At 39.0% G+C, this 11,957-nt stretch overlaps 1 protein-coding gene across 1 annotated transcript in view; it reads right to left on the bottom strand.

Moving 5' to 3' along the window:
- Positions 1-940: 940 nt before the first annotated feature.
- Positions 941-11,957, bottom strand: part of LIN54 (lin-54 DREAM MuvB core complex component) — a 69,185-nt gene continuing 58,168 nt past the window's right edge. Inside the window, exons 11-12 of the mRNA XM_004703238.2 lie at positions 6,154-6,356; positions 941-3,688 (exon numbers count right to left, since the gene is read on the bottom strand). Coding sequence (XP_004703295.1) covers positions 3,487-3,688; positions 6,154-6,356 — 405 coding nt within the window. The 3' untranslated portion in view covers positions 941-3,486. The remainder of the gene's footprint in view (positions 3,689-6,153; positions 6,357-11,957) is intronic.

Below are 11,957 nucleotides of genomic sequence, written 5' to 3'. Positions count from 1 at the left end.
TCTACAAAGAGAGGATTTGTTAAATTCCATTCTGCAGGCCTCTCCCTGCTTTATTGAACTGCGTCAGCCCTCCATCATATTCTTGAGTAGCAAGTGGTAAGATTTCTTTGCCTGGCTCTCAGCCTTAAGGGAAAACACTCGTTCGCCAGCAGAGCAGAGGTTTCTTGGTACATGCTCCTGTTCAGATTGAGCATCCTTCTAGTGTGTGCTGAGAGGTTTAAACGTTGTTTTTAAAATAGAATCTTGAGTGGCTATTAGTTTGTCAGGTTCTTCTGGGTGAAAATTTTCAAACATAATTCTCAAACTATATTCACCCTCAAAGGATACAATTCTGGAGTTTGTTTATTTCAAGTTGTTTTCTGTATCTTTGGAAAGTCTATGGTTTTTCTTCATCTGTTGCTCTAATGACTTATCCTAATTCATAAATTTTTAATGTTGATACACCCAGTACTTCCAGGATAAACGTTAGTCATGGGATATTACACTTTTTACAGATTTCTGGGTAACATTTACTAATAGAGTCACACTGGCATCTCTGTGACTGAAAACACAAATGCCTTTTAATCGCTTTTGATTAAAGACTAAGAATGCCCAATGTTTTTTAGAATGCCCAATGTTTTTAATAAAACTTATTACATAGAAGCAGACCTTAAAACTAAGAGTAAGCTCACACTTGGTTTCTAATTAATTGAGCCACAAAGGGCAATCGATAATGGTAAAATATGTATTCAAGAAATGCTAACAAGATGTGAAGCCTTCATTTACACAACAGAACACTTCTGTGATAAAGGCTTGCTCACCACAGGCTTCCTCCTGCTTCGGATAGTGCTGAACAAATCCTAGAGAGGATGCGGTGTGACCACAGGTGTGGCTACAGCTCGTGGTTTGAAGCTGCACGTAGGAAACAAGTATTCTTTTCCTTAGGTTTTGTTACAGACCAATAAAAATAGGAAGCTTTTCTAAAGGGTTTTTATTTATGTTTTACATAAGACTGAGAAAACGTCAGTTGTCCATATTCAAAGAATGTGAAGCTCAATCGGTGCCACTGCCACTCTCCCCACCCCACCCTCCGAATCATCACATGTCCCCAAAGTTGCTGCTCTGCTTGTTTGTTTACCTATAAAATTAGGGCTCCATTTTACAGATCGTTCATTGATCCGAGCAAAGGAAAGTAGGAAAGGTGCTCATCGTAAGAATATCATAAAAGGACAGTAAAACGACAGTAAACGACGGCAGTAAAAGAACAGGAGGCTGAACTGCCCTAACCAAGGACTAAAGCACAGAAGGAATGTGCTCATTTGAAACAACCTGTCAATGAGACTCAGCAAAATGGTATTTTTCATTTGTGTGCTTTCATGTATACTGTCCAATATACTTGAGAATCAGATCTTTGAAAAGGTTTCTTGCATGTTAAATGTGGTGTATCAAACTAAAGAAAAAATGCAAAACCTTTTTTTTTTTACAGAATAGTATAAATGTTTATTTTCCTTAGATTTACTTTGCTGTCCTGTTATTACAATATAGAAAAGTGTATTCTTTGAATAGCTCTAGTAAATATAATCTTTCTACTTTGGGATGTAAATAGAGCTAAAAAATTATATACCCAACTGACTCCCCACCCCAAAATAGTCTTTTAAAATTGTTGAAGGTGGCTATTAATCTTGTTCAGCAATTTGATGCAAATGCCTAAATACAAAAAGAAGTTGTTTAGTAAGTACTACACAGGAAGGGAAAAAGCTTAATACTTTAGATAGCTTCTTGAAAATCAGAAAAACTAGTAGCACTTGATTGCACCCTCAAATTTTTACAGGCAAAACATTGTCAAGCAATGCCATCATACATCATCTACAATTGTAATCCAAGTTTCACAAACATTTTCTGCACACTGTATATAAATACACATCACAAAGGTGCAATTAGAATTAAACACAGAATATTTACAAAGTATGAACAAAGAAGTTTCGGTTTAGACCAAAAAGGTATTGCAATTTTTTGAAAAATAACGTGATTAGATATTATTTTACCCTCTTACACTAGTTTACATTTATACAAATATTAGACACACTAGATTGAGGTGTTAAGAATATCTGCACTATCTACATTACACTTATGATAATTTTAAAATCCAAATTTCAAAAGGAAACGACTTTAATAACGGAATCCTCTTTTGAGTTAATTTCTATTGTCTACAACTCGTGTGTTCATATGAACATATATACACACTTTTAATACATACAATTACAGATTCCTTTTAGGAAATGTACACTAGTAATTACTAAGGATGTGGTACCTAATAAAATGCCTGAATTCCAACATGGTTTTTCTTTGTCAAGAAAAATAAGAGTCTTTTGCAGCAGGCTCTTAAATTCATAAAACTTTTGAATTACCGAGAATGATTCGAGCTCTTTTAGTAATCATATGAAAACAGCCATTTTTCAGTTTACCAAAGACCTGGTTATAAATAATGCCATATTTAAAACTCTCTTTATAAGAAGTAATCCCACTATGATTTTGAAAGCTTTGTTAGGAGACCCATTGGAGTAAATCATGCAAGAGTCACATATTGATTCGAAACCTTAGTTAAAAAGTCTATAAGAAGTTTTTCGATAAATGAAAAATCCTTCAATTCACCATCTTACAATTCAATATTCTTTATATCTCCATCCAAGACAAATTTTATACCTGATAATTATGTGGGATTCTATATTATCACTAAAAGACAGTCATGTTTACTTCTATTCAGATGCACATCTTAGTGGTACCCAGTATTCACTGGCTGCAAACACATACTGCCTCTCTGAAAGAAATGGAGTCTTCCCAGAGAACTTGTTAGCCCCTTACTATAGAAAAGTATGACCCAGTCTCGGGGATTTCGTTTACAGTCCTTAATTCTTTATGTGTTTGTTTGTTTGAAAGCAAAATGTTATTTTTAAAGTGTGCCTGTGGGCTAGTTCCCCTTCTGACTGTCCCTAAGTGGGATATTATCCCAGAATCCTCCCTAAAAAGCCTGGTTTTCTTTAAAAGGTAGTGCTTTTCTAAACATAAAATGTCCATTGAATATGCTTCATAAACATTCGACCTGTTTGTATTGTAGGTTTTGTATCAAAGAACAATTGGGTACTACCAATGTTCTTTGACTTCTACCAGAACAAAGTCATACAACACCATCCATTAGAAATCATATCATAATAATTTATAAATGTTTTGTCAATAGAATCAGAATTATATAACATCTAATTCTCAGAAAACCCAAGCAAATTAAAAATCTCTATAATACAATAAGAAAAACTTCCATTTAGATGGGGCATAAGCAGATTTAACCAAGATTAAAAATGTACTAATTCTCATTTAAAATTTCTTCTCTGTCAATATTATAAATCCAGGACTGAATTAACAATACAGTAATTGTTAATCTTCCAGAAAATCAAATGTCCCGGCACCTTAAATTTTCTGTACAGTTCCATTTATCTGTCTTTTGTGCAAGAGTTAACAATTCATGGCACAAGGGTCACTTTTTGCTTTTCCAGCAGAGTTGATGACACTCATCAAACACCTTCCAAATTCCTCAAGTATCATCCGTTCAGCTGCTGCCTTTGACTTCCCCTTCTTGTCTGCCTGTTCTGCCTGCGCGAGGAGGCAATTACACGTGGCTTCTGCTACCTCCTTAGTTACAAATGTAAATGGCAATCTGAAATGATGTGAGAAGAGAGAGAGAGAGGTTTAAAAACAACACAGTGGATGTAACATTCACCTGGACATTTCTCTGGACGCTTTCACATCACCAGGATGCTGAGCATCACACTGTGACAATGAGCACGAGCACATCTTGAAGAGCTGTAAAAAGTTAGATTTGGTTTTATTTTTGAGCGTATGCAGTATTTATATAAATGAAGTTTTTATATAAAACACCTGAGTTATTACCGCGTCAAGGCTAGCTGGCTTTAACTAAAAGATGTAATTCTACCTGTAGACTAAAGCCTGCCCCACTCATGAATGTAGGCTCCAGGAAAGCAGCTTTCACTAGCTGGTCCCCTGTGCCCAGAAGAGAACTCAGGGGGCATCTAATGATACTGTGGGGTAGCCCCTCTCGTGCTATGGTTCTGCTAGCCTTTGAAACTCCCACCAAAGACAGGGAGTTGTTTTGTCTTTTTCCTGATGAGTCTGGGTAAGTGAAAGTGGTAAGATGCTGATGTAGTTGTGAGTGACTATTAACAAGGTAACAGTGATTGTAAACACTGGAAACTGCTGTGATCATTTTGCCTCCTTCTGGATATAAAATGAGACATCTCAGCTGCAGAAGGGGAGATCTCACTACCACCTAGAAAGAAGAGCCAGGAGTGGAGTATGTTCTTTGGACTCCACGATGCCTTTTCCAGCGAACTTCCTGGTCCAGAGACAAAAAGCTGTGACATCAGAGAAGACGCAGTGGAGCCACAGCAGAAGAACCAAGAGCCAGAAAATGAGACCGAGCAGTGGGATTCCCACCATCAACGGTGCGAGTAAAGCTGAATGCACCCAGGCAGGAGGCTTGCTTGCAGAGTGAGGGCCTTCAGGTCCTTAATTGGGCAGCTAGGCTTGCTGACCCATGAGTGGAACCAGAGCTGAATGCCTTCAGGCTTAGGCTTATGGTGGAGTAGTGTACGCTTTAGGCACATACTAGCAGTGCTAAGGGCTCTGTATCACCCAAGCAGGGCACTGATAGCTTGCTGAATTACTCCCAAGGATTAATGGATCACACAAATCCCAACCTCTGTTGCTCTGAGACCAGAAGAACTAGTTGAATATAAGTTCCATGAATGTTAACACTGAGAGGGATCAAAATAGGAGGCCCTGGGTAGAGTAGGAGAAAAATGTGAACATTTGGTTTATTAGAGACTGGAAGAACCCCTGAAGATGATGGTCCTTAGACACCTTTCAAAATCTTACACTGCTGATCTTTTTTACAAGTAAAATCTTACATTGCTAATCAATAAGATTTTATTTGTACAAAATATTTCAGCTTTAGTTGTAAAAAACTCTTACAATTGGGTTTTCACACCAGCTCTTATAATTGGATTATATCAGCAAATCATCCTTGAATGAATTAAGAGCAAATGGCAGTGCTTTATTTTGTTTTTATCTATTTACCTCTCTGTCTGTGCATTTACTTGCTTACATAAGCAATGAGGCATCCTGGTGGTGTAGTGGTTATGTGATGTGTTGGGCTGCTAATGGCAAGGTCTGCAGTTTGAAATCATCAACCTCTCTGTGGGAGAAAGAGGGGCTTCCTCCTCCTGTAAAGAATTAGTTTCGGAAACCCACAGGGATGGTTCTGCTTTGTCCCTCAGGCTCACTATGAGTTGGCATTGACTATGAGTTGGCATCGGACTCAATGGCAGTGAGTATATTTTTATAAGCAATGAGTCTTATTTCAATGTAGGTATTTTAAATAATATGTCATTTGCAACACTCACCCCATTTAATAATTCTTCAAGTGAATCTCTAACCTTCTACACAGTCCAAATCAGCGCACTATGTAGCATTAGACCCTTGAAACACTGGGGATAGAGATGCTTTATTTCGCACAGCTACCAAGTAGGAAAACAGGCTCACAGTGATGAAGCACTTGTCTAATTCACAGACTACTAAGAGATGTGTGACAATGTAACTTGCAGAGAAATGTAAAAAGACTATGGAAAAATGAGAGGGCAAATTATATACACATGTATATATATAAAGTAATACCACTAACAAGAAGTATAAACATTTAATTTTCATGAGGCCTCAAATGTTACCTGAAATATTACTGTATTTTAAAATTGCACAATGTATCTATAGACAATAATTTTTTCCATTTCTTTCTTTTTTTTTTTTAAATCCTTCTACAGATAACTAAGGATGGAGAAAAAAAAAATACAAAAATCAGGTTTGCATCAACCTGAAATATTACTGTATTTTAAAATTGCACAATGTATCTATAGACAATAATTTTTTCCATTTTTTTTTTTTTTTTTTTTAAATCCTTCTACAGATAACTAAGGATGGAGAAAAAAAAAATACAAAAATCAGGTTTGCATCAACCAAAAGTACAAATTCTATTTTGGCCCAAAAAAGCCTCACCAAAAATAAATTTCTACACTACACCATAAGAAAAGTAAGAAAAATATTACTTACTTTCCTCCTCCACTATTCAAAGCTGGGGCCGGCCTCGTAAGCAAGTCGGAAATCTGTGACGATAACTTGGTCTTCGCTGCTGTTTGCTGTTGTACCCTTACTTCAGCCGCATCTGCCAAGTGCATCAAAGTCTTTCTTTCTGGGCTTTCTTCAAAATTCTTACAACCAATACATTTGCATATCGAGGAACACATTATCTTTGCCTAAAAGTTTTACAAAAGAAGGGTTTCCCAATCAAAATTTAAAAACCAGAAACATTACTAAGTAGATGACACCATCAAATCAACAGATTACAGAAAACTCTAAAAATCATGACTGTCCAAAATGACTGAAGATTAGAAGAAAACGCCTGGTTTTATCGCACCTCTCTTTACATTGTGCTTTGCAGATACAGTTTTTACAAAGTGAAGGTCTTGGGCAACCTTGTGTTCAGTATGTCCATCGACATCATTTTCCCAACAGCGTGCACTTACTTTCTGACTGTGTGTCACATGTTGGTAATTCTCACAATATTTCAAAGTTTTTCATAGTCCTGTTGCATACTTAAGCTACAATACAGAGTAAATGTTAACTTTTTAAAAAAGATCATTTTATTGGGGCTCTTGCAGCTCTTACCACACTCCATACATATATCCATTGTGTCATGCAAACCTGTACATATGTTGCCATCATTTTCAAAACATTTTCTATTTGAGCCCTTGGTATCAGCTCACTTTTTTCCTTCCTCCCACACCATCCCTCCCTCATAAACCTTTGATAACTTATAAATTATTTTTTTCATGTCTCGCCCCAACTGCTGTGTCCCTTCATCCACTTTTATGTTGTCCATCCCCCTGGGAGGGGTTATATGTTGACCATTGTGATGGTTCCCCCTTACTCCCCAGACCCCCTTCCCTCCCCTCCTAGTATGGCTACTCTCATTATTGGTCCTGAGGGGTTTATCTGTCCTGGATTCCCTGTGTTTCCAGTTCTTATCTGTACCAATGTAAATGTTCTGTTCTAGCCAGATTTGTAGAATTGGGGTCATGCCAGTGGTGAGAGTGGTGATAACAGGAGGGTGGGGATGGAAAAGGGGAACTGACTATAAGTATCTACATATAACCTCCTCCCTGACAACAGAAAAGTGGGTGAAGGGAGACGTCGGAAGGTACAAGATATGACAAAATAATAATTTATAAATTATCAAGGGTTCATGAGGGAGGGGAGAGCAGGGAGGGAAGGGGAAATGAGGAGCTGATGCCAGGGGCTTAAGTGGAGAGCAAATGTTTTGAGAATGATGATGGCAACAAATGTACAAATGTGCTTGACGCGACGTATGTATGTATGGATTGTGATAAGAGTTGTACGAGCCTCCAATAAAACGATTAAAAAAAAAGAATTGGGGTCATGATAGTGGGGGGTGGGAGGGTGGAAGAAGCATTAAAGAACTAGAGGAAAGTCCTATGTTTCAATGGTGCTGTACTGCACCCTGACTGGCTCCTCACTTCCTTGTGACCCTTCTGTAAGGGGATGTCCACTTGTCTACAGATGGGATTTGGGTCTCCACTCTGCACTCCCCCCCATTCACATTGATCTGATTTCTTGTTCTGGGTCTTTGATGCCTGATCCCTGATGCCATCTTGGATCACACAGGTTGGTATGCTTCTTCCACGTGGACTTTGCCCCTTCTTAGCTAGATGACCACTTGTTTTCCTTCAAGCCTTTAAAACCCCAGACACTGTTATCTTTTGATAGCTGGGCACCATCAGCTTTCTTCACCACATTTGCCCACGCATCCATTTTGTCTTTAGCAATCATGTCAGGAACGTGAGCATCATGGAAAACTAGGTTACTAGAACAAGGTGTTCTTGCGTTGAGGGAGTACTTGAGTAGAAAGGCCCAATGTCTGTCTGCTACCTTAACATTTAACCTATAAATATATGTACATAGATCTATTTCCCTATTGTTATATAGCCCTTGGTTTGTTGGCTTCCCCCTTCCTTTCCCCCACCTCCCCCTTTCACAGGTCCCCCGGAACCATCAGTCTCATTGTTTTTTCCTCTGGATTGTTTATTCCGCCTAATAGATAGACATGCAGAGACAATAACATGCACAAAAACAAAGCAAAGCAAAACGTAACAAAAGAAAACCAAAACCACAACTTAAAACAAAGAAAAAAAACCAACAGCAAAAAAAGAAAAACCTATAAATAGTTCCGGGTCTGTCTTTGGACCTTTATGAGTATAAATGTAACTTTCATGTGCACTGGAAAATCAAAAACCCCTGTGGCTTGCTTTATGGAATTGGCCTGGAATGGAACCCCCTGTATCTTCCAGTTATGTCTGTACATTGTCTAATTGCTTTTGTGGCTGTAAACATCTCAGCTATGTCATCTGAGAGTTGCTGTGCAATGTTTGTGTTCAGGCCACCCCAGGCCGACTTCCCCCCACCACGAATATAAATGTACCTCCTAACAGATGCAAAACGGTTCTGTACAGAGTATGACTGATATATCCGATTGCTTAAAAATAAGGGTCACCGAGTTCACTCACAGCATCATTATCATGCTGATGACCTCCACATCTGCAAGCACAACCTCTCACAATGAAAGGATTTCACAAATACTATCTTTATTATGGTTAATTCCCTTTCTATACACCCTTCTCCTAAATTACCCACTGCCTTTAGTGGACTTGAATGTATATTTAAGTTAAAAAAACCATACACACAAATACAGAATTGCCTTTTTTGTTGTTTTCCAAAAATGAGACCATTAGATATCTACTTTTCTAAATCTTGCTCTTTAAAAACTACATCTCTTGGAATTCCTCCCAGTCATCTGTCATGGCCTGAATTCATTCTATTTGATAGACAATTTCATACATTCCTCTTATCAATGAGCCATATTTTACTTGGGTGTTCATTTCCTTATCAATGAGTCATCAGTGTTTCTAGTTCTTGGGTACTAAAAAATCCCCCAAACCACTGCATACAAAGAATCTTCATATATATGAGGGGGCTTTAAAAAGGGGTGGTTTGTGGAAAATGTAATTATAAACATTTCAGCTTTTAACACACTATGGAGCGATTCTGCTCTGTCCCATAGGGTCTTTATAGGGCAAGGGGTTAGTCTCTGGATGGCAGGGAGCAGTGGTGTTTCAGTAGAATTCCCAGTTACCATAGAGGTGATGTGTCTTTGCTAACAGAGGAAGGAGGTTTGAGTGCACCCAGAAGCACCGTAGATGAAAGCTTCCTAATTTTCTGGGGGAAAAAATCCATCTAATTTGACCCACATAGAGTTGCTAGGAGTCTGAATCAACTTGCCTACAGCGGGTGTTTCAGTCGGCTGTTGTTGGTTGCATCAAGTCAAATCAGAGACCCAGGCACACCGTGTGTGCAGAGCAGAACAGCTCCGTTTTCCAGGCTGTGACCTTTCAGAAACAGACTGCCTGCCCTGTTTTCTGAAGCACCTCTGGGTGAGTCTGAACTGTTAACCTTCTGACCAGTAGCCAAGTGCCTAACCATTTATGCTATCCAATGTGACTCAGGTTTAATGTATTCTCGGTTCTCCCATTTCTGGGTTCAAAATTTGAATGGTGGCACTGTGCATGCTTTGAATATATAAAAAAAATTATGATGTGGCACATTCCTGCCTCCAGTCCACAGCCTTTTCTATGTTTCTTGATTTATAAACTTGTTAACTAGTTCAATCAAACACTTATTTCATGTATTTTTAATTTCATGGCTGGCACGTACTGAATGTTCAAAGCCATGCACATTAAATGGCCGACTTTTTCCGTCCAACCCTTCTCTTTTTGTGGACTTGGTTTCATAGCTTACAAAAATAAAAAGAATTGCCTACAGGTTACATTTTACATATTCATGACAGCTTCTGTATAATATGTCCTCTCAACACAAGCCAACTATTTAATCTAGTGTTCATATTAAAGGAATAGTAGTTCATACCAATATCTTAGTTCCATCAAGTTGATTCCGACTCATAGTGACTCTACAGGACAGATTAAAGCTGCTCCCATGGATTTCTAATAAGTCTAAGTCTTTATGAAGCACAAAGCCTCATGGTTAGCTCATAGAGCAACTGGTGGTTTTGAACTGTGGACTTTGTGCTTAGCAGTCCAACTCGTAACTACAATACTAACAGGGCTCCAGATTTATACCAATATTAGATTAATAGTGGCTTGTTGTACTATGAAATATTTGAAAGCTATTCAGAAATAATCTTGATTATATGCAACTTTCACTCATACAGATGTTACTCCATTGTACTTCCTTACTTCTTGAGAAGAGTTTTACCTTTTAAATCAGTACAGAAAATCTAGCAGAGGAGCTCTATGATATGACACAGTTCCTATGGAGGAAGCGGTGGACTGCAATGACCTGTGCTCCTTTCCAGGGAGTATGTGCAGCCCTTCTTGGAGTTACTTTACCAGATGCAAGGCTAAGCCTTCTGTCAAAGCTGAAAATAAGGTCTCTCTCTGAGAATGAAATTTGAAAGAATGAAATGAAAATGAATAAATGGTGTGCTAGTTAGGGTTTATTGTGCCAATAAACACATGTGGGATGAATTGAAGGGCGGAGAGATAAATGGCTCAGCGAGCCTCACCTTCTGGTTCTCTGGTCTCTTGCTCTCTGATGGCCGGACCACCGTGCTAGTTCTCTGCCTCAGCTGGCAAGGCTCACTTCCTGCAAGTCATCCCAGAGGAGAAGCCACACGGACTTACCCGGATGCAGCCCTGGGTGCTGGAGAAGCCACGTGGAAATCCCTGCCAGCGCTGAGATGCTTACATCCCCACTGGATTCAAAGACTTTCTATGCACTGGCCTGTAATCCTCCGGCATTCGGCATCATTGTGTGTGATTTCTGAGTTTGAGAAGGACTTTGTAGATCGGTGTTGGACATATGGGCTAAGTCGGACTTATGGGCTTGGGATGCTTTCCGAATGTACACTTACCCTTTATATAAAACTCTTTTATACATATACGTTTCTGTGGATTTATTTCCCTAGTTTACCCAGACTAACACAAATGGAAATATAACAAGAGGAGAGTCAACTGTAGGAATGGCTCAACCCAAAACACTGACAGTAAAGAGTTTCAGACACACCAAGAAACCAATGATTGTAACCTATGAATGGGTACCTCCCCCCCCCAAAATTGGAAAAACGCTGCTCTGGGCAGAGCTTCCACAGTATGCATTTTCCCAACTCTGAGTTAGTTGCTCCCAGGGATATCGCCTAGGAAGGTTCTCTGGTCACAGTGAATTTTTTCTTGAAAGCAGTTTCACTCGAGTTTTTATGATGACTGATTTAAGAGAACAGCATGCGCTGTGAAATTTTGTTTCCTGCTCCGGAAAAATGCCGCAGAAACTGTTGTGATGTTGAACACAATTTACAAGGACAGCGCTATGGGGAAAACTCAAGTTTAAGAGTGGTTTTCTCATTTCAAAAAAGGTGGAATACCGATGGATGACAAGCCTCGTTCTGGACGACTATCAACTTCCTGAATGAACAAAACTGTCAGTCCACTGTGCATATGGAGTTCATTCCACCAAGTCAGACAGTTAATCACGCTTCCTATTTAGAGGTTCTGAAAAGATTGCATAACAGTGTGTGACAAAAAAGGTCTGATTTGTGGCAGTGAGCCTGGTTATGTCACCATGACAATGCATCTGTTTACACAGTCATCTCAGCGCACCAGTTGTTGGCAAAAAACAGCATTGTCTCTTTCCCCTCGCACCTTACTCACCTGACTTCCCCCTGTGGGACTTCTTTTTGTTTCCGCAAATGAAGAGGGACATGAAAGGAC

Source organism: Echinops telfairi, unplaced genomic scaffold (assembly GCF_000313985.2).
Source record: "Echinops telfairi isolate 266 unplaced genomic scaffold, ASM31398v2 ScPeMD7_7468;HRSCAF=8506_0, whole genome shotgun sequence".
NCBI classification, from domain to species: Eukaryota; Metazoa; Chordata; class Mammalia; order Afrosoricida; family Tenrecidae; genus Echinops; species Echinops telfairi.
This window is presented reverse-complemented; position numbering and strand designations above follow the sequence as displayed.